Source organism: Paroedura picta, chromosome 16, assembly GCF_049243985.1.
Source record: "Paroedura picta isolate Pp20150507F chromosome 16, Ppicta_v3.0, whole genome shotgun sequence".
NCBI lineage: Eukaryota > Metazoa > Chordata > Lepidosauria > Squamata > Gekkonidae > Paroedura > Paroedura picta.
Window position 1 is genome coordinate 5,516,627 of NC_135384.1, and position 21,468 is coordinate 5,538,094.

At 54.8% G+C, this 21,468-nt stretch overlaps 2 protein-coding genes across 6 annotated transcripts in view; one reads left to right on the plus strand and one right to left on the minus strand.

Moving 5' to 3' along the window:
• The window catches only part of LOC143826052 (uncharacterized), a 15,765-nt gene extending 7,007 nt beyond the window's left edge, over positions 1 to 8,758 (plus strand). For 2 of the 4 annotated variants that reach the window (XM_077314601.1, XM_077314602.1), the window contains exon 2: positions 858 to 2,816. In XM_077314601.1, the coding sequence (XP_077170716.1) occupies positions 858 to 2,227 (1,370 nt within the window). In that variant the 3' untranslated portion in view covers positions 2,228 to 2,816. Of the gene's footprint in view, positions 1 to 238; positions 688 to 857; positions 2,817 to 8,608 lie in introns of those variants that run through there. The other 2 variants (XR_013227005.1, XR_013227006.1) reach the window with 2 other exon arrangements.
• TGFB1I1 (transforming growth factor beta 1 induced transcript 1) lies at positions 3,086 to 18,777 on the minus strand. Of its 2 annotated transcripts, none has more exons than XM_077314590.1 (11): positions 18,581 to 18,777; positions 12,613 to 12,767; positions 11,568 to 11,647; positions 10,151 to 10,293; positions 9,016 to 9,112; positions 8,696 to 8,789; positions 8,115 to 8,363; positions 7,469 to 7,642; positions 5,969 to 6,050; positions 5,280 to 5,428; positions 3,086 to 4,563 (listed from the first exon to the last, which is right to left on the minus strand). In XM_077314590.1, exons 1-11 carry the CDS (start codon positions 18,747 to 18,749, stop codon positions 4,297 to 4,299), a joined length of 1,659 nt encoding a protein of 552 aa, XP_077170705.1. In that variant the 5' UTR covers positions 18,750 to 18,777; the 3' UTR covers positions 3,086 to 4,296. The 2 variants fall into 2 exon arrangements, with proteins under 2 accessions (XP_077170705.1, XP_077170706.1); XM_077314591.1 differs by lacking the exon at positions 18,581 to 18,777 and adding an exon at positions 17,910 to 18,085.
• Positions 18,778 to 21,468: the final 2,691 nt, after the last annotated feature.

A 21,468-nucleotide genomic window follows, 5' to 3' on the forward strand; every position in this document is an offset into this window, starting at 1 on the left:
GGGGGAGGCAAGCAGAGCCCCCAGCCCAGGACCAGAAAGGGGGATTTCCGGGCTCATTCTAACCCGGTGTGCCAGGTCCCCCCTGGGTTGCCAGATCCAGGTGGAGAAACTCTGGGAGATTTGGGGATGGAGAGTAGGGAGAGAGGAAGAAAAGTTGGTCTTTGTACCCCCACCTTTCACCAGCCAGAGGAGTCTCAACGCGGCTGACAATCCCATCCCCTTCCTCTTTCCACAACAGGCACCCTGGGGTGAGGCTGAAAGAGCGTGGCCAGAACTGCTCTGTGAGAACAGCTGTTAACAAGACCCTGACTAGCCCAAGATCACCCAGCTGGCTGCATATGGAGGAGCAGGGAACCAAACCCAGAAGCCACCGTGCTTAACCACTACACCACAGTGGCTCTTGAGGACAGGGACCTCGGTACAATCTCTATAAAAATAGTAATCTCTCCCGGGGACTTGGTTTTGCAGTTGTCCTTTGTTGTCCTTTAACTTACTATCAGCTGTGCTCAACATGTGCTCAAACGAACTTGTGTTACTTTGGTTATGTTTTGTTTTCGTATACCTGGAAAATCCCCCAAATAGCTAGAGACCCCAACTTTGTGGGTGGGTGTTTGTGACGCTTTTATAATCAGCACAAGGAGTGGCCACTTTCTCGGTGGATGCTTGCCGAATCCCTAAACCCTAATGATTGTAAAGGTAAAGGTAAAGGTATCCCCTGTGCAAGCACCGAGTCATGTCTGACCCTTGGGGTGACGCCCTCTAGCGTTTTCATGGCAGACTCAATACGGGGTGGTTTGCCAGTGCCTTCCCCAGTCATGACCAAATCCTATTTATTATCTCCCCGCCCCCCTCCCCAGGATCTCTCAGCCTTCTGGGTCCCAAAATGGAGCAAGAGGGAGACTTGGTGATACAAAGTTCTGAGGATCTATCCGAGACCTCTGTGGGTCCCCTCCTAGATGGTACAGAGGACCTTATGGGAGAGACCACCCCCTACCAGTGCTCCGTCTGCAGGAAAACCTTCGCAAAGACTTCTAACCTTGTCCAGCACGAGAAAATCCACACGGGCGAGAAGCCCTACAGATGCTCCCACTGCGGCAAAAGGTTCACTCGGAGCAACAACCTGGCCGAGCACGAACGAACCCATACGGGAGAGAAGCCGTACAGATGCCCGGAGTGCGGGAAGACTTTCAACCGCAGCTCGATCCTCCTCAGGCACCGCAGGATCCACACGGGGGACAAGCCTTACAAGTGCGCCCAGTGCGGGAAGAGCTTTGACGAGAGCGCGAGGCTGCGCGTCCACCAGAGGACCCACGTGACGGAGATGGCCTTCCTCATCGACCGCAACGCCATGACCGCCGGTGGCTTGGCTCACAGCTGCCCCGACTGCGGCAAAGCCTTCAGCCTCTACTCCAACCTCCTGAAACACCAAAGAATCCATTCGGGGGAGACGCCCTTCCGGTGCGGCCCGTGCGGGATCAACTTCAGCGAGCCCTCTAACCTGGCCCGGCACCAGCGGTATCACGCCCGGGACAAGCCCTACCAGTGCCCCCTGTGCCAGAAAAGGTTCGGCCAGAGTTCGCACCTGATCCAGCACCAGAGGATCCATACGGGGGAGCGGCCGCACAAGTGCCCCGACTGCGGGAAGAGCTTCATCGAGAACTCGACCCTGAAGAAGCACCAGCGAACCCACACGGGGGAGAAGCCGCACCGGTGCCTGGAGTGCGGGAAGGGCTTCAGCCTCAGCTCCCACCTCGTGACGCACCAGCGGAGCCACACGGGAGAGCGGCCCTACAGGTGCGAGGAGTGCGGCAAGGGGTTCAGCGATACGTCCTCGCTCATTATCCACCGGAGAAGCCACACCGGGGAGAAGCCGTACAAGTGCGACGTGTGCGGCAAAGGGTTCGTCCTGAGTTCGGTTTACCTCAACCACCACCGGACCCACACCGGGGAGAAGCCCTTTGGCTGCCCGGAGTGCGGCCGGGCCTTCCGCCAGTGGTCGCAGCTGGTCATCCACCGGAGACTGCACACCGGGGAGCGCCCGTACCAATGCCCGCACTGCGACAAGCGGTTCTGCGACAGCTCCACCTTGACCAAGCACAAGAGGACTCACACCGGACAGAAGCCCAACACATGCGCAGAGTGCGGGCTCAGCTTCGGTTCCAAAGCGCTGCTTTTAGAGCATCATGTGCTTCACGGGGACGATACAACTGCCTTAGACATTGTCTAGACCAGTGGTTCTCAACCTGGGGGTCGGGACCCCTTTGGGGGTCGAATGACTCTTTCACAGGGGTCGCGGCAGGACAAGCAAGTTGGCTGGGGAGGGGCGCCATCCACACAACAGCCTTGCGGGGTAGATTGAGATGGAGCGTTTGTCTGTCTGGAGCAGCGGAAAAGAGCGAGATCGGCACGGTGGGACTAGAGGCGGAACTGAACTGAGAAACCCTGGGGAAAAACAATTCATATACAATCATGAACAACGGATCTTCACGCCATTGGTCAGTTTCGGTTTAATTTCTGCGAAAGAACCCTTGCAGGATTTTATGGTTGGGGGTCACCACAGCCTGAGGAACTGAATTAAAGGGTCACGACATTAGGAAGGTTGAGAACCACAGCTCTAGACGTCAGTGAACAAACTCAGTCCTTGCCACACATTGGGAAACAGTGGGCATGTATCTGTTAAGCATGGCAGACTGTGACAGCCACCCTCTTACCTGGAAAGTGGTTTGCTCACGCGGCCTGTGGATAGGTAGAGATGCTTGAGAGAGCGGGGGCAAACATAGCTGCTGAAACTTTGCTGGTCTTAAAGGTGCCAGTGGCGGGTAATAAATTTAATAATAATAATAATAATCTCACTCTCCACAGAGGCCTCTCTCCACGGCGATACAATACCTCAACAGGTTTCCCTTCTTTTACTAATATGTGAATTTTATTATATAATGTACAGCAGTGAAGGAGTAAAAGGTCAGCATGGAATTCTGGGGCAGACGGAAGAGGAGTCCTTGGGCTCTGATGGGATACAGAAACACGAAGGCCATTCTTTGGTTGAGCAAAGCCAAAACCAATCCCTTTCCTCTCCCCCCCCACCTGTTTTTTTTTTTTTAATGCTGTTTCTGCCACAGGGGATCTGGGACTGGTTCAACACAGCCTGCGAGGGGGGGAAACACACCACAGTGCCCCTCAGTGCCAAGAGATCATCTGCCTTGCATGGGAAAAGCTCCGCTGATCCCTTAGGAACCTCGATGAGAGAGCCTTCGCGTTTTTCCTCTTAACCACTCCCCACCCAGGATCCATGTTTCCACGGGAACCCACCCTAAATCTGGGCCAAAAACAGGGAGGGAGGTTATCATCTCTTTCCTGCCTACCTCCCCACCCCCCCGCCTTCTGCATGTTGGCTGTTAAACCACGTTAGGGTCAGGACTGGGAGCAGAATTGCAAAGCCCCCCGGGGGGACTTGGTAGGACTTCAACCCATCTCCAGATGTCAACAATCAGTTCTCCTGGAGAAAAGGGCTGCTCCGGAGGGCCAACTGTGTAGCGTAATGCCCCTCTGAGGTCCCTCCCTTACCCAAACCCCAGCCTCCTCAACTGCACCCCCAAAGCTCTAGGAATTCCCCCCCCCCCCGGAGCTGGCAACCTCCGTTTCAAGGTTGCTCCAGTGGAATGGTAAGCAGTCTGAAGACACCCAATTCTTAGGGCAGGAATCGTAAGACAGACTGGAGAACCAGGAAGGGATGTTTGTCCTGGCTCCGGTTCCATCCTGAATGGGTTGGAAACTTCTGGGGGAGGCATTCCTAGGGGAGGGTGGCTCAGGCCTGTCCCATTCCATGCTACCGAACAGAGTTGGGGGAAGGTGTGGCTTCTTTAAGCCCCGCCTCCTACCCTGATGATATCATCACCTGGTCTTTGGGGGGGTGTGGCTTAAGGCACTGCCTCCTGTCAGAAACGGTGGCTGTGAGGAGGGGTGTGGCTTAAAGCATCATGCGATGAGGGCAGGGTGGGGCCGGGGTGCTCATGTCACGACCAGGGAGTAGCTCCTGAGTAGCAAGGGAAGCACGGACAAAATCCTGCTTCTACCTTTGCTTGTTTTGCGCATGGCTCTATCTAGACATGTGGCTTTGGCAACGACGGTGGCAGCTCCGGTGAAGTGGGGCGGAGCCCGTAAGGCACAGGCCCCTCCCACAAGGGGAAGGGGGCGTGGCTGAATAAAAAGGCTGAGCTCCGTGGGCCCTCCCCCCCTTTCCACGCTGGAAACAGGTGCAGCTCAGCCCTCGCAGGGCGAAAGGGCCCCCCCCCCCCGTCACCCGAAAAGCTTGATGAAGCACGGGTGGCAGTAGGGCTTGTCATTCTGCTCCTTGAAGGTGCCTTTGTTGAGCTGCTTGAGGCAGAAGGCGCAGACAAAGTGCTCCGGGTGGAACTTGCGGGCCATGGCGGTGATGCAGCGGCCGGTGATGGGCTTTTCGCAGCCCGAACACAGCGAGCCACGCTGCTTGTGGTAGTGGATCTCGCAGAAGGGGCGGCCGCCGTGCTCGAAGAAGCTCCCGTTCACAAAGGGCGTGTAGCATTCCTGGAGCGGGGAGAAGGAGAGATGCGTTTAGGGAACAAGGGAAGGGGCATGCCAGGGGACAAGGCGGGGCGTTCTTCGTGCAGCAGGGATCTGTCGTCTCCTGGAAATCGCATTGAGTTGCTCGGCCTCCCATTCTCAAGTGCATCTCCCACATTTCGCCCCGCTGGCTATCCATTTGACAAAGAGTTCTTATTATTGTTTGGAGCAGCTATTAGTCCGTCTGGTTTTCTAGTCTGCACAGAGGGGGGAGGGAGGAAATAGCCTTCCTGTCTATGCTTAGCCACTGAGAACCAAGGAGTTGCCCAAATGCCACACAACAAGAGACGTAAGTTTCTTATAAAGTTGAGCCAATTGTTGCCCATATGTGTCACAGCAGTTAGAGGGAGAGGTCAACCACATCAGGACAACAGAAGGTATGCAACCATGGAGAAGGAAAACCCTGGATGAAGATCACGAAGATTAAGTATCCGTCGAGGTACGGAAATGCATCTTGGATTTAAGAGCTATGCTCCATGCCCACTTTACCTTTAAAAGCATGTCGCTTGCTCTAAAAGAGAACATATTTCACAGGAGATTTTTCAGCATTCCCCCAAATTTTCATATGTCCCGTTGGAAAAATTAGGGAGGAAAAAGCCTTGGCCCTGGTTCCCTGCACCAATTTCCCAGGTTTTTCTCCATGTACTAAACAGTGCCCCCAAAACAGCGCAGAGACTCACCCTGCAGACAAAACATTCTGGGTGCCACAAGGCATTGAGAGCAGAGATGTAGTTCTCCAGGATGGCCTGGCTGCAGCCCTGGCAACGTGTGGAAAAGAGCTCGTAGAAGTCCTGGCGGCAGTACTGTTTCCCGTCCTTCTCGTGAAAACCTGCGGGGGGGGGGCGACAAGATCAGCGGAAGAGATGGCATGGTCATCGCTACCGGTGACCTTTCATGGGGACCAGAGGATGCCTCATCAGTAGGGGCCTTTCCCAAACACTCCTGTTGAGTCTGGAAGCATCAGAGAAAGGTCTGAACTCTTTACTTTCTTTACTTGTTCTTTATTTGTCAGGGCTTCAACCAGAACGGCCTCCTGGTAATGTCAGGACTTGTTCTCTTTACATTGCAACTGGCCTCCAGAATACAAAATATTAGTTCCCTTGCAGGAAATGGCAGCTTTGGAGGGGGGTCTCTATGGTAACCATAGAGTCAAGGAGATATGGGAATCCTAGATTAACTTCATACCCCCACTGAGCTCTCCCCTTTCCCCAGGCACCCCTCCCAACCTGCAGAAGTTTCCCAAGCAACCCTGTGGGCACGATATCACACCGTTATTATAATCTGCAAGGATTGGGCCGAGCATCTACTACTCTCTTTCCTCCCCCTCCCCCCTCCCAGGTGTGTTGCTCACCCCAACCTCAACACTCACCTTCTTCCCCAAAGGGCTGCCCGCATTTAACGCAGCAGAAATGCTCAGGGTGCCAGTTCTTATCCAGCGCCGTCACCATTTTCTGAAGAGGGCGGACAGAAGCGGGTCGGGAGGGAGAGGCAGCCGTGTCCGTTAGGAAGCAAGAACTGGGTGGCAGTGGCTTCTGTCAGCTGTTACAATGGTGCACTTCCAAGGCCTGCCACACTCAACCCACCCCCTGAATGCTTCACATTGGGGCGTATCTGTTTACCCCATACCGTGCTCCTCAGGTCCTAGTTTTACTGCGGGGTGCTCTGAAGCCTGGCACCGTTCAGAGCAGGGGTGGCCAAAGTGTGACTCTCCAGATGTCCATGGACTACCATGACCATGAGCCCCTGCCATTTGGCAGGGGCTCATGGTCATGGTAGTCCATGGACATCTGGAGAGCCACAGTTTGGCCGCTCCTGCTTTAGACCATTCAAACCGGGTGGCTGAGTACAGTGGTGATATCCAAGCACAGCATCCTACATCCTCTCCCTGATTGCTCTTGCTGTATCGGTCCATGTCAGGTCAAAGGTGGGAGAGGCCCCAATCCAGGGCTTACTTTGGTTTATGCTGCCCTCTTATGGACCAGAATCTCAGATCACCTGTATGCTCACACTGTATTCCAAATCCAAAATCCAGTCTCACAAATGCTGTATCATAGTAGCCCTGAAATATAGTTTTAAGCACCAAACTTGGCGCATGGCTGCAGGAGCCTCTTCTCAAAAGAACCCCCAAGTTGCAAAAAGATTGGACCGCGGAGTCCAATGCTAGGGGCACCCAAAAAGTGTGCCCCTCTCCAACCTCCATTATTTCCTTTGGTGAGACTTTACAAGCACAACAGAGAATCTGTTTTTTAAATAATTTTCCTTTGGCCAGACTTTACAAACACACCAGAGAATCTGTTTTTTAAAATTATTTTCCTTTGGTGAGAATTTACAAACAAACCAGAGAATCTGTTTTTTTTTAAAATCATGTTCCTTTGGTGAGAATTTACAAACACACCAGAGAATCTTTTTAAAAAATCATCACAAGAAATAATGGACATCAGTCAAGTCACAACCTGGGGATCCCTTGAATTTACAGCTCATCTCCAGGTGACAGAGATCAGTTCCCCTGGAGAAAATAGCTACTTTGGAGGGTGGGTTCATATAATTTTACACTGAGATTCCTCCACATCCCAAATCCCACCCATTCTAAAGTCTCCGGGTCTTTCTCAACCCATATCTGGCAGCCCTATAACCTGGTAGTGTTTTCAAGGCAAAAGTCATTAAGACGTTGTTTGCCATTGCCTGCCTCTAGCTCATGACCCTGGTGGTCTCTCACCCAAATACTAGTCAGGGCTGACCCTACTTAGCTTCTGTGACCTGGTGAGATCAGACTAGCACAGGTTGTCCAACTAGGCCAAAAGAGCTGATTCTCAAAGCTATACGGGGCATGACAGAACGGGAGGATTGAAGAGGGGCCGAGGCAACTTACGTCCAAGATGGGTTCCTTGCAGAGGCCGCACCGGGGAGAGAAGAGCTGGAAGTAGTCTCTCTCGCAGTATGGGGCGCCGTCCTTCTCAAAGAAGTTGCTGCCCCCCATCTCCTTCTGGCAGTGGGTGCAGACAAAATGCTCCGGGTGCCAGGTGCTTCCCAGAGCCGTTACAACCTGGGTGAAGAGGAACAGGCAGCAGGGTAGCCAAGGAGAGGATAAATAAACGCATCTCCCTCTTGGGCCATACCAAACCTGTGGGACGGAGGGAGGGGAGGGATCGGCCCCCGGAGCACGCAGCCCCTTCCATCCCTCTTTGCAGATATCGTAGGTTCAGCGGTGTAGCACAGGGGGCTGTGATCCCTTCCAATTTCCCCTGGGCTCCAGAGGCACCAAGACCACCCCCTTAATGGGTGGGAACAGTCTCGCTGGGTCCAGCAGCCCCCAGGAATGGCCCGTGACTTCTGGGTGGATTCCGTGGCCCTTGCAAACAGCTCGTTCTCCTGGAGGATTCTGCAGCCGCCGAACATGGCCAGCAACACCCTCCGTCGCTACTCCACTGGCCCCTCTCGCCCAAACTCCACTCCAGTCAACCTCGACTTCTACTGCTGGTTATCAGAATCCGATTGCCTCCCTCAGTGCTGCTCACCTGCCCGGCGATGGGCTTCTGGCACGAAGCGCACAGCCCCTTAGCGGTGGTGGAGATCCCCTGGCGGCTGAGATCGGATTCCAGCATGACAAGCATGCTGTCGAGGTTCCCGCCGGGCTGGGCCGGGGACGTCTGGGAGGGCGCGACGGGGGGGCCGGGGCAGACGGACGAGACCACCGGCAGCTGCGCCGAGGACACCCGGGCAGGAGCAGGCGGTGGGGACACTGTGGACGGAGCAGCGGCAGGGAGCTGGAAGGGAACGGGTAAGAAGTCAAACACGGTGAGGGGTGAAGGGCAGAGAGCCGCGCAGGCAGGGCCAGAATAACGTTTTAGCACCTTGCCTAGCCAGGATTTTCACATTAACGTTCTAAACCGGAGCCAGCGTGCTGTGGTGTTAAAGAGCCCGGCAACCATAAGGACTAGAAACTTGTTTGAACAATGAATGCTGGGAATTGAAGGATGTGGGGTTCTGTGCCTGGTTTCTTCTCTTGCAGGCTGCAGTGGCCCAAAAAGAGCCGAGAGAAGCAACCGACTCCCCTCCCCGTTCCTCTGCCCCAATGTTAGCCAAGCCCCGCACTCACGTTGCTCTGGACCCGGAAATCTGACAGAGAGGCCATCAGCTTGTCCAGCTCCAGAGTGGCAGAGGTCGCCGACGGCTTTGCAGGAGCTGCAGACCTGAGAAGGAGATCACTCCATCAGGGAGGGCTCTCGCAGTCCCCCAGCAAGGCAGAGATATTGTACAGACACAACAGCTGTGAGCGCATTGCTAAAGGACCCAGCTACTGGCAGCTCTTACCTACAAAGGCAAACTCTGAGACAGACATCTCCCTGGTGTTAAAACAGCTTCTTATTTCAAGACTGCCCTCCCAGTGGCTTTAATCGGTATCATTCCAACACTTACCGGGATAAAGAACCGCCATCTGCTGAATCTTCTGACCGGTCTTTGCCCTTCTCCCCATTGGGGCTTTTGCTGGAAGGAAACTGGGACATGATTTCATCTGCAGACAACCAGAAGGGAGGAGGGAAAAGGACAGGCAGCAATGTTATTGTACCATCCTGCTGTTTCACATCCTCGCCAGCAGGGGGAAGCAGAATGCTAAGAACAGAAGGGAAGCCATGTTGGATCAGGTCATGGGCCCATCCAGTCCACCACTTAATGTCACACAGGGGCCAAAACCCCGAGGGCATCAGGACCATTTGCCTTTTTTATTGCAGTCGCACGTTAAATCAGCGAGTTACCTACCCCGAGTCCAAGATCTCTCTCCTGCTCAGTTAACTGCCCATTTGGACTCCATCGACATGCATTTGTGCATTACCTGGCCCTTGCCCACGTTGAACCTCATTGGCCACTTTGACACCCACTTGTCCAGCCTCGACAGATCCCTCTGGAGCACCTCCCAGTTATCCCCGGTTCTTGCCAACTTAGCGCCGCCTGCAAACTTAGCCACTCCACTGCTTACTGCCAGCTCCAAATCATTCATCAATGAGTTAAAAAGCACCGGACTTTAGTACCGAGCTCGGTCACACCCCATCGCTTATCACCTTCCATTGTCAAAACTGCCCAGGTAGGCTCTCATCCACCAGTTTTGAAGCCACGAGAGGACTTGTCCACTAATCCCACGACTGCTGAGTTGACTGAGCAGCCTTTGATGAGGACGTTTATCGAAACCTTTCTGGAATTCTAGGTAAACACCATCTGTTGGGTCACCTTTGTCCGCATGCTTGTTCACCCCTCCCCACAAAGAACGCTAAGAGGTGAGCGAGGCAAGATCTCCCCGTGCAGAATCCATGCTGACTCTTCCTTAGTAGCTTTCATTCATCAACGTGCCTCTGAATTCTGCCTTTAATCACGGATTCCACCAACTCACATGGTATTGACGTTATGCTGGCAGAACAGATTTTATGGGGCACACAAAAGGCCAGTTCTTGCTGCCGGACCTGAGATTCACCACATCCCCTGTCATTAGGAACTCCGTCCGCTGAGCGCCAGCTCTCCCACCCCCCTCCCTCCACGCTCGGCCAGCATCCCCAAATACCTGTGATGTTGAACTGGGTGGCGTTCAGTTCCTGCAGGAGCCGGTCCAGTTCGCAGAGGCCGGCGCCCAGCACTCCACTGGAGGAGGAGAAGGGCGGGGGTCCTCCTTCCTTGGGCTTGGGCGAGCGAGGCTTGCAGACCGTGCTGGAAAGGGCAGGCAAGGGAGAGCGGCGCGTTCAAGATCTGTGGGGCAGCTGCCCCAAGGAGCAAGTGTTTGGGGGTTGCACGGAGCCGGGGGGGGGGGAACGGGGACACACACAGGCTGACTCCTCGCACCACACCTCAAGGAGAAGGCTGCGGCATCCATCCACTCTGGGGAAGATGGGGAAGGAGCACGAAGAGGAGGGGGGGCAGCTATTTATAGGATCCCTCAGCTTAATGGAAGCCCTGGAGCACGGCCAGTGAAGCTGGGCACTGCTCCCAGGGAGGCCACCCTTCTACGGAGCCATCTTTCTTTCCTCCTCCTCCTCCTCCTCCTCCTCCTTCGGCTTCTATCCCTCCGATATCTGCACCCCAAATAAGGCCGGGTTAGGAAGAGGCCTAACTCTGTGTTTCTGAGTTGTGACTAAGGGGGGAGAATTTTGGTGGCTGCAACTTCTCCCGTCAAAGAGAAGTGTGAAAGAGAAACTGCGCAAACGTGAAAGACTTGAGATTGCCTGTCCTCATTTTTGTCTTTGATTCCAGATGTCTAGATGGACTACAATTCCCATGAGCCCCTGCCTGCTGGGGAAGCGGGCTCTAGGGACTTCTAGTGATGTCAGCGGCCATCCAGACTTCTGGGTAAGGCTGCATAACCCCTGGGGAGCCCTTGACAACCCCTGCTTTAGAAAGTGGTGCTCTAAAGGCACCCTGGATGCTTTCAGGCACACGAGGAAAGGCCTTGGCTCAGTAGCAGAACATCCACTTGGTTTAGGATTGTCAGTCTCCAGGTGATGGCAGGAGCTCTCTGGGCAACAGAGAGCCATTCACCTGGAGTACGTGCCTGCTTTGCAGGGTAGACTCTACAGCAGGGGTGGCCAAACTGTGGCTCTCCAGACATCCAAGGACTACAATACCCATTAGCCCCGGGCAGGGTCTCCTGGGAATTGTAGTCCACAGACATCTGGAGAACCACAGTTTGGCCACCCCTACTCTGTCCTTATGCCCCACTGAGGCCCCTTTCCCCCCCAAAAAACCCACCCCCGCAGACGCCAGCCCCAAAATCTCCAGGCATTTCCCGACCTGGAATGGGCAACCCACACATGGCATGCAGAAGGTCCCAGGTTCAATCCCTGGCATCCACAATGGAAAAGACGGTGTCGCAGATGATGCAAAAGACCCTGCCAGCCATAGTGGACCATACAGGACATGAATGAAGAAGAGCTTGATTCTGTATAAGGCGGTTCCATGCCAACCCCTCCAAAGGTCCCACAGCTTACCTGTAGAGGTGTTCTTTGTCACTTCCGCCCTGCATGACGGAGGCTGGGGTTGGATCTACAGGCATAGCGGTGGGCCCTGCCTAAGAGGAAGATAAGAAGAGTGTTAGAAGGCAGCAGGAAGTGCTTGTAGCTCTGCAGGACAAACTGGCAGGGGTCTGCTAGAACTTCAGGAACCTAAACGGCACATGCACCAAGGCAGCCTGGAGATGGTGGTTGGTTGGTTGGTTGGTTTCCCCAGAGCATTGATGCTGGTTTGGGAAAGGGATCCATCCATGCTTCCTGCCTGGGAAAAGCATCACCTACTGAAGGTTGCACTTTACCCAGTCTTTGCAAGCCCAGAATTTTTGCTTGTGTATATATATATAGAGAAAAAGAAGTAAATCAGAGTCTTCTGTCGGATTTATCCTAGCACGAGCACTCAAGGGATAGAGTCCAAATGCGTGAAGTGACTCCTCGGTTAGCAGGCACCGATCCAGAGAGAGAGAGAGAGAGAGAGAGAGAGAGAGAGAGAGAGAGAGAGAGAGAGAGAGAGGCGGATTCACGGGGAGGATGACTAATGGGGAGGCCTGGACAAGCAGAATGCACAGTCTGTGACTTCCAGCTGGAAACTGAAAAATGCACAAGATAAGCAGGGAGGCCATTCCCTGCAGCTGCAATCGGTGATCACATTAAGACAATTTAACAGCCGACGAGAAATGCTCCTTCTTTATGAAATTCAATGAAATCGGCTAATCCTGTTTCCCCCCCCTGCTTTCGTGTTGAAGGACAGTGGGGTTTTTGGGGGTCAGCAGCAGGGTGCCCCCCCAAAAGAAAAATATTCTGTACTATTCCTAAAAGCAAAAGAAACCTTATTTATTCTCAAAATTTGGGAGGGGGGAGTCTACAAAACACAAGGCCAACCCCATCAATTTCGCTTCTTTCTGACCACCCCATTCTCTTGTAGGGAAGCAGATGTCCCTTGAACCTACCTCAGTATCCTTCACACATCCCACCCCACAGAGTTCTCCCCCCCTTTCCCTCAAATGCTGCCTCAACATATGCCTACCTGCTGTGGAGGACTGTAAGGCGGAGGGGGCGGCTTGGGCTCGGAGGTCCCTTCTGGTTGCAGCCCGTTGGGTTGAGCGCCTTCGGAATCTGTGAGCAGGACCGGACGTTTGGAGATGTGAGAGGTGGTGGTCTCCAGATCAGCCAGGAGTGCGTCTGGCACAGAAAGAGACAAGCAGGTTAAGAGGGGGGGGCACAGAGTCAGCAGGAAGGCGGAGGACGGAAAGAGAGAAAGAGAGAGACCAGGGCACAGGCTGGTCCTGAGAAACCCAAAGGACAGAAGAGGCAGAACACAAGACCATCTTTGCCAGATCATAACAAAGCTCCATCTAGTCCAGGAGTGGCCAAACTGCGGCTCTCCAGATGCCCATGGACTACAATTCCCATGAGCCCCTGTCAGCACGTCCACTTTCTCCACACCTATCCCAACTTTCTATTCCCATCCCTACGCAGAAAACCCAGACTGCACGGCACAGAGAAATGACACCTCCTCCTCTCATCCAGTCCGAGCTTCCAGAAGGGAGCCCTGACTGCCTCGACACAGAAGCATCCAGAACAAGTCCCAACAGCCTCTGGGAGAAAAGCAGGGAGTTAAAAAACAGCTCTTCTGTTACAATTGCTCTTCGGAGCATTCATGAACCTCTGCCTCCAATCCCCTGGCCGTGCCTCAGGGATGAGGGATGGGGGAACAGTATTCAGTGGGTCACACACAGCCTTCACAGCGTATTCCCGGCTCTGGTCCTTGGATTCAAACATCAGCCACCCAACCAGTTTGCAAGTCTCGCTCCGACTTTTGCTAGCCGCCCGCCTCAGACCCCAGGCAAGCTTGTGCGGCTTCCCACACACAATCACCCGTTTGTGCAACCCCAAGTTCAACAGAGGCCCTTTTCTTTGAATTCCCCAAATCTCAACGGCTCATAAACAGCAGATCACGTGGGCAAACACCCTCCAACATTTCAGAAATGGAGGCAGGGATGTTCGTCCCGAACACACCCATCTTTGTCACCTGGAGAATGCTTCCCCCCCCCCTGAATATCTAATCTTGATTTTCTTTTGTAACTGTTGAAGAAAAAGTGGGCATTAATCAATTGGCCACAACCTCCCCCCCCCCCCCACGTCTTCTGCATTGGCTCCAGACTGGAGACCGGATCCATTTCAAGGTGCCAGTGTTCACCTGTAAAGCACAAATAGATCTGGGAACAGGGTACCTATGGGATTGCCTTTTCCCTCCTAACCCCTCCCACTCCCCAAGAGCACTAAGATCTTAACCTGCTCAGGGTCCCCGGCCTGAAGGAGGTGAGGTTGGCCTCAACCAGGGCCAGGGCCTTTTTGGCCTTGGCCCCCGACTGGTTGAATGCGCTCCTGGGAGATATCAGGGCCCTGCAGGACCTAAATCAGTTCCACAAGGCCTGTAAGATGGAGCCATTCCACCAGGTTTATGGTCGAGGCCAGAAATAACATCCACCAAGAGAGGTGGATGAAAGATCGGCTCCCCTGTCTGGGAATTTAGCTAGGAGGCATGAGTTCTTTTGAAAATGTTTGCATTTTAATTTTCGTATGCGCTTTTAATGCTGTTACTCGTCCTGAGTGATATAGAAGGCTGGAATAAACATACAGCATTATTATTCATTGTTCTTATTAATCCTGGCATGTAGTCCAGAAAGACACTGGAACCTGGCTGATATCTGAAGAAGGGGCTGCCCATCCCACACCAGAGACACCTACAGGATATCAGCCCTATAATATCCCTGCCAGGACGCATTTTACACAGGTTGTGAATCCTGAAACTGGACTCTCAGCTGCTCTTCTGTCTCTGGATACGGCAACAGCAGAGGTCTGGATTTGGGCCCAGGGTTGTCAGTTGCTGACAGCTGCCACAAAATTTACACTTAGCTTTTTTGGGGAAGCCTCAAATATAGCCAAGCAACTTTTGTGTTGTTGTTTTAATGAATAAAGAACAAAGAATCTCTCTCCCCTGGACCAGAAACTTTTTGACAACGCAAAAATAATTATACCTGCTGCAACCGAGAATATTTAGCGACGGCTTCTCAATTGTGAGTGGAAGGAAGACCCGCACAACACCACGGGTAGCTGAGAAGCAGACATGGTCACCCACCCAGCTGCACGCAACTTGGGTTAACGGCGCCCAAATATCCGTGGCAACCTGTGGCCGGCCCATCCGCTCTGTTGGTCCAGTGCATGGGGCTTAACGCGCACACTCTAAGGCAGAGATGCCGCTGCTTCTGGGTCCGTGCAGCATCCAAGCGTGCAGCATGGGCACTACCGAAGCACTAGCAGCGGTCCGGCCTGCGAGACACCACAAAACCTCCAACCGGCCATCAGCTGAAGTCTCATCAAGGAGACAATCCCCGCTTTATTGAGCTACCAGATTCCCTGGCATTCAGAGCATCCCTGAAGCACACAGTTACAATCAAAGCCGGATTTTTCCTCACGCTGGAGAAATCACCAGCATTTCTAGCAAACCGGCCCATGCGCAGTCCGAATAGGCTCAGGTCTCCCTTGATCCAGGCTGGACAAAACCTCTCGAGAGTAACCCGTTCTAACAGAATTTGAATCCTTCCCCCCCAGTCCACTCCATGGCTTTCACAACGACCTTGTGTCCATGGATATTTGGCACCAGATACTCAGAGCCCACAAATCTCTTAACAACACCCATTCATTGGTTCGGTTATTGGGCATATTTTCCAGCCGGATGCTGTCAAAATCCTTCTGTGGTGCTCCCTCGCTGGACAGAAAGCCTTCCCCTTGGCATGCAACACCCCTATCTCACTCCTCAGGCCAGCCAAGAATCCTCCCTTGCTACTGATTCCGTCCCCCCCACCCCACCAGCAGATTCCCCCAGAAGGGCTGCTCCTTCCTCCTCATGCCATCCTCCTGGGCCGAAAACCAGGGAGGTCGGAGAGCAGAGGGGTCCGTGGAGCACAACGAAGCAGAGGGAATATTTTAAGCTGTTATTCCAGCTGCTTGCTGGGAGAGGGGGGGGGCTGTAGAGTCTTAAGAAAAATGAAAAGGATCTTTCTCTCCGGCCCCCCTCCCCGCCCCACCCTGCCGGCTGATGTCACAGGGCAGAAATGCATCAGGCTAGAAAGGAAACCACAGAGAGAGGGAGGCAGGAATGCACCAGGCCAGAAGGGAGGAGGAGAGGTGTGCTGGGCGGGAGAGAAGACAAACAGAGTTGACGTCCCCGGTGGAAGTGCTTCGCTGCTGATCCCGACCGATTGGGGTGGGGTGGTCCACACAAGATAACCTCCTCAAACGGAACATTATTGGATCAACCCAGGACAGGCTGGCTCAAAACACCCAGGGCAGGAAAAAAATAGATCTCTGTAGTGTTACTTACACATAGATACGGGTTTTCAGGTTCCCACATGCAGAGGGGCCGGGTGGGAATGGGTGGGAATGGGAGCAGCAGAGGAGCTGGAAAAGGAGACCCTCCCTAGACAGGTTCTGTCCTACACCAGGTGGAGCTGCACCTGGCCTGTGTGGATCATGTCCCATGTGGACCACGTCTTTCTGCCTAGCCTTCTGCAGCCAAAACCTTCATGGCCTCCTGAAATCGGAGGTCAGAGGTGGCCAAGCTCTCCTGCCCTTGAGTTTGGACCAGTGGGTAACTCAGAGTGTTGGATTGAATGGGCCACTGGCCAGATCCAACATGGCTTCTCTTATGTTCTTATGTCTTATGACTTCTGGCCCTGCTGGTCGATCTCCTGATGGCCCCTCGGTTTTGGCCACTGTGTGATTGGTTGTCGGACCAGATGGGCCCTTGGCCTCATCCAACATGGCTCAGCTTCTCCTCAGGTTGCCTCCATTTTTTTGGGGGGGGGGGAATCACTCCAGTTCCATAGTTTTGAGGAATTGTGGGGATTTTGAAAGATCTACTACAACCAACGCCTGAGGTGTAAATAGGGATGCAGCAGACTAAAGGGGTAGAATACGGGAATCATACGGGAACCACTGTGGGACAATGTGTGGTAGGATACACCACCCGCACCCCGGCAGCATGCATGCATGCCTTCTTTGAGCATGGCGAAATCCAGAATGTGCAGGGTAGGAGGGGGATGTACATAAGGAGGTGTGGGGAGGTTAGGGGGGTCGATGATGCCTGTGATCTATTTGAACGGATTACGTGGTGGCCTTCTGCTTTCCACATGGTTTGGGGTTTCCTGCTCTCAGCTTTGTGGGGAAACCGGAGAATAATGGGAGCGGGGAGGCAGGGAGTTCTGGGGGCCAGGATGCCTGAGTGCCAGGCCCTTCAAAAGAATATTTTCCTGTTCCACGCAGGAGAAGCCAGCTGCAAAAGCACATGGAACGTGCATTGCCCAACACATGCAGAATGCAACGGTGCATTCCTGCTGCTTCATTTCCCGGGAAGGTCCCCTGCAGGCCACCCACCACCCTTAAGACCACCAGACCAGAACCTCCACCAGGCCAGGCAATGAGTGTCATCTCCCATGGCCTTCTCCCACATGCCTCAGGGCCCATGGGAAGAAGCCTCAGGTGAGCCAACCCCATCCTTGATGGTCAGGCTGTCCCGTCCTGAGCTGAACGGCCCTGGTGGGCCTTTTGGAGGAGACCCTGGTGCAGTCAGGCTCGGGAAGGGGACAGGGAGCCTTCCCAGCCTGTCCCTGGGAAGGGGGACACCCCAGTGTAGGAGGCGGGAGAGGGAGAAGGGAGCTCTCCCCAAGCACGCTTGTTCTCCAGGCGCCGTGCAACAATTCCGCAAAACCACAGGAATACGCTGAGAAAGGCATTCCTTCTCCGGATGGGAAGGGCAGAGGAAATTTGCCCTCTTCCCCCGCCCTGCCAGCTCCAAGGAGAGGGAGAGAAGAAGGAGAGGGTGTGTGTGTGTTTGTGCGGGAGCCCGTGGAAAAAAGGGGCAGAGAGAGAGAGAGAGAGAAGAGGGGAAGCCGGGGCCCGTGAGAATGGGGCAAAGGGGAGAGGAGGAAAGGAGCCCGCAGGGACCAGGGGGCTGGGCAAGCGCCAGGGGGGAAGGCCACCAGCCGCTTCACAGCAGACCGCTTCCTCCCCCTCCCTGCAAATTGGAGGCGTAACGTGTGAACGCGAAGCCGGGCAAAGCGGTGCCTCTCTCTCCCCCCTCCCCGGAGCCGGACTGGAGGGGGGGGGGCTCGGCGGCAGCCCCGAGTTGGACGTGGCGGGAGGGCGGGGGAAGAGGGTGGGGGCGCCAGAAGAAGCGGGCAGGCGGGAGGGCAGGCGGGAGGCCGGGAGGGAGGCCGGGAGGGCAGGGGCGTCGAGGCGCGGGGAAGGGGCTCGGCTTACCCAGATCGTCCATGCCGGGCGGGCGCCGGCGGTCTCCCCACTCCCGGGCCCGGCGGCTGGGCGGCCCCCGCCCCAGTGACGCGCCTGCCCGGAGCTCAGCGCAGCCCCGACGCCCGCCCGCCCGTCTCGCTCCTGCTGCTGCCGCCGCCGCCGCTGCTGCTGCTGCGGGTGACCATTTAAGGCAAAGGGGAGTCCGGGCTCCGGCAGGAAGGATGGAGGGGCGGGGGGGGGGGAGATCCCACACCCCCGACGGCGCCCGCAGCGCAGCGCCACCCAGCCCAGCCCAGCCCAGCGCGCAACGCCCGGATCTGTGCCGACACCCGTTTTTGCACACTACACGCCCCCCCCCCGCGCCAAGATTATGGAAAAGACGCCGGGGAAGTGGGGGGGGGGGTCGTCGTCGAGGGCAGCCTGCAGCAGTGGCCCCTCCTCCTCCGTGGGGTGGGCAAGGCTTGGAGGGGGTTCGCCAGAGCCCGGTTGGGAAACCCCGGGAGATTTGGGGGGTGGAGGAGCCTGGGGAGGGCAGGGACCCGACAGCCCACCCTGCGAAGGAGCCCTTGTCGCTAAGGGGGGGGAGGGGAGGGCACTGATCTCTGTCCCCCCTGGAGGCGGCCACCCCGAAGTCCGCCCTCCCCAGCAGCCTTTTCCTCCAGCTAGAATAAGAGAAATACCTTTTCCACGAGTTTTCTTGCATGGACTTCCTTTCAGGTGTAGTTCTTGTGGCTTCCGGCGCTGGGTCTTCAGAAGGGCGTCCCGGAGGCTCCGTGATGTTGGAGCAGAACCTCCCTCCACCTGGCTAGTTCTTAGGCAGCGATTCATTTCCAGCCTCAATTCAAGCATGGGTGTTTGAAGTCTCACGGGGCCTGGGACCAGCATTCCCTAAAGATGACCTCTTCCCTACAAACCTAAGCCCACCCAGTGGCCCAGCTTCAGTTGCCCCCATCTGAGATTTAAGAGGGGTGGCAAACAGAGAAAGGGTCTTGTCCGTGGTGGCACCACAACTTTTGGAAATCCCTCTTCAGGAAGATTTGTCGGCTTCTCTCTGTTGATATCTTTTGCCAGAAGGTGAAGGTTTTTCTTTTGCCTGGCATGACCCCAATAACGGCTATCGGCCTCCTTTCTGGTGTAGCTTGTTTACCGGTCTTTCCTTTACATATTTATTTTTTAGCCTGCCTCTCTCCAAAGACTCTTGGTGTGTTACACATAAAAACCCCATCAACCCCACATAAACCAAAGCATAAGACTGGCGGCATAATCCTCCCCCCACCAACCTACCAATAAATTGCTACCAATTTTTAAATTATTATTAATTGGATTTATATCCCCCCCCCCCCAGCACGCAGGGACTGCAAGAAGAATCGACCCCCTGCTTTCGCAAGCTCTTGGACGCCCTCTCTGCTTCCAGGTCTGGCAGTCCTGGGACTTCAGGTGCCAAACCGGGAAAGAGAAATACAGCTGTGGATCCAGCAGGAGGTCACGAGGGCTTTGGCCAGAGAGGAGATCTGGCGGAAAGGCAGCTGGGAAGATCTGTAATCGCCAGCCATGTGAGATGATTTGATTCGGAGGATGTTGACAGCAGAGAAGAAACACAGGATATAAAGATGGGCCGAGCCAAGGAAGCCGGGAAAAGAAGGGATGGAGGGACGGAGGAGGAACGGAGCACCCTTGCACTGCAAATAGTATTCAGGCGAAGGGAGAGGAAGCCCCAGGGGAGAGGCAAAGGCTCTCTCCTCTTTTCTGCCCCGAGGAGCAACTTACCTGCCAGCAGGGAGCTGAGGGGGAAGGGACAGGGGCGAGGGCTGTATACCAAGTCAGACCAGCGGGGTCAGTCCTGCGGTCCCCAGTACCACCTTTCTGATCCGTGTAAACCTGGCGAAGCCAAGGCTTGTACCCAGGACCTTCTGCCTTCCAAGCAGATGCCCTAAGCACCACCTTGCCCCCAAACTCTTTATCGAAAAGCCTTTCCCCAAGCTTCAGCTTTCCTGTCCATAACGAGGCGGCGGGAAGTTGACGTCGAGCTGCAAGCTGCTTAGGACGACCAGGTCGGATTCCCAAAATGAGGAACGTCCAGAGGTGGTTTGCCATTGGCTGCCTCTGTACAGCAACCCTGTAATTCCTTGAGGGTCTCGCATCCAAGTCCTAAGCAGGGCGAACCCAGCTTAGCTTCGAAGAGCTGGCTAACCTGGGCCATCCACCGATGCAGGCGCAATAATACTCACCTGGCTTAGATGCGAACTGTTTACGAATGGTGATGATCTACCCTGGCTCCCCGTTTGCTACCAAGCCCAGATCAAGGTGTTGATGTTAATCTATAAAGCCCTAAATGGTTTGGGCCCAGTTTATTTGAAGAAGTGCCTTCTCCCCTCCAGACCCAGCCATTTCTGTGGTGGCCCCTGTATTTTGGAACAGCCTCCTTCTGGTGATTCTCCCGGCACTTACATTATGTTTTTGGGTCCCTGATGAACACACACCTCTTCAGGCTTCTGACATCTAGTTTCATCCGTCTGCTCTCCTGCCAGGGAGGGAGGGGTTTATGTTTTAAAACAGGGGTAGTCAAACTGCGGCCCTCCAGATGTCCATGGACTACAATTCCCATGAGCCCCTGCCAGCAAACGTTGGCAGGGGCTCATGGGAATTGTAGTCCATGGACATCTGGAGGGCCGCAGTTTGACTACCCCTGTTTTAAATGTTCGGATGTATTTTAGATTATTTTATCTTGTTTCTATTTTGAACCCTCGCCCCTTCGGGTGCAGGTATGGTGGATAAACCCGCATATAAATAGAAAATGTTTAAACAAAGCCCTGCGGGAATTCTCAGCATTATTACAAAAATGGACGTTAGGACAGCTGCAGACTTAGTGGCCTTGACAGAACCGGCTTTCCGAACCGCAGCCCCTTTTAGTATTTTAAGAACGAGCCGTGCGGGTGACCTCCTGCAGTTCCAGAAGGCACGTCACCGGACGTCACGAAAGCAGCCTGGTCCCACCACGAACTCCTTCAAACGACCACAGCCTTCAGCCACGAGCCCAACAGGGTGCAAACGTGCTTGCGCTGACCCTGGAGTCCGGCATACGGGAGAAAAAGCCCCTTTGGCGGCAGGACGGTCATCCTGGGACGCTCGTGGCAACCCAAAGATTGCCTGGAGGGTGGCTTGTTGGAGAATTAAGAGTCGGCACCGTTTGTACCCATCTCTGCTCCTGCAACTGTAAGAGCAGAACATTAAGAAAGGGTTGTTTCTCCTGGACAGAGATGAGTGACGGGGATAAACCTCACCCACGCCCGCAAAGGAGCCAGTCCGGCAGATAAGTGGGAGTTCGACTGCTCCAAAGTGGGCCGGGCCGGGAGAGACCACAGCAGGCTGGGAAGCTCCTCCCGCCGTGCGCCAGCGGCTAGAGAGCCCCGTGTTCCCACCCTCAGCCTCTCAGGAAGTGGGTCCTCCCTCCCCCTCCCCCTCCCCGTTCCCCAGACCATCTGGATGTAGTTAAGTGCAGGCGTTTCCTGTGAGGAGAGGAGGGGGAAGGCCGCCTCTCCATCCCGCGCAGAGATCCTCGGCTGGCATC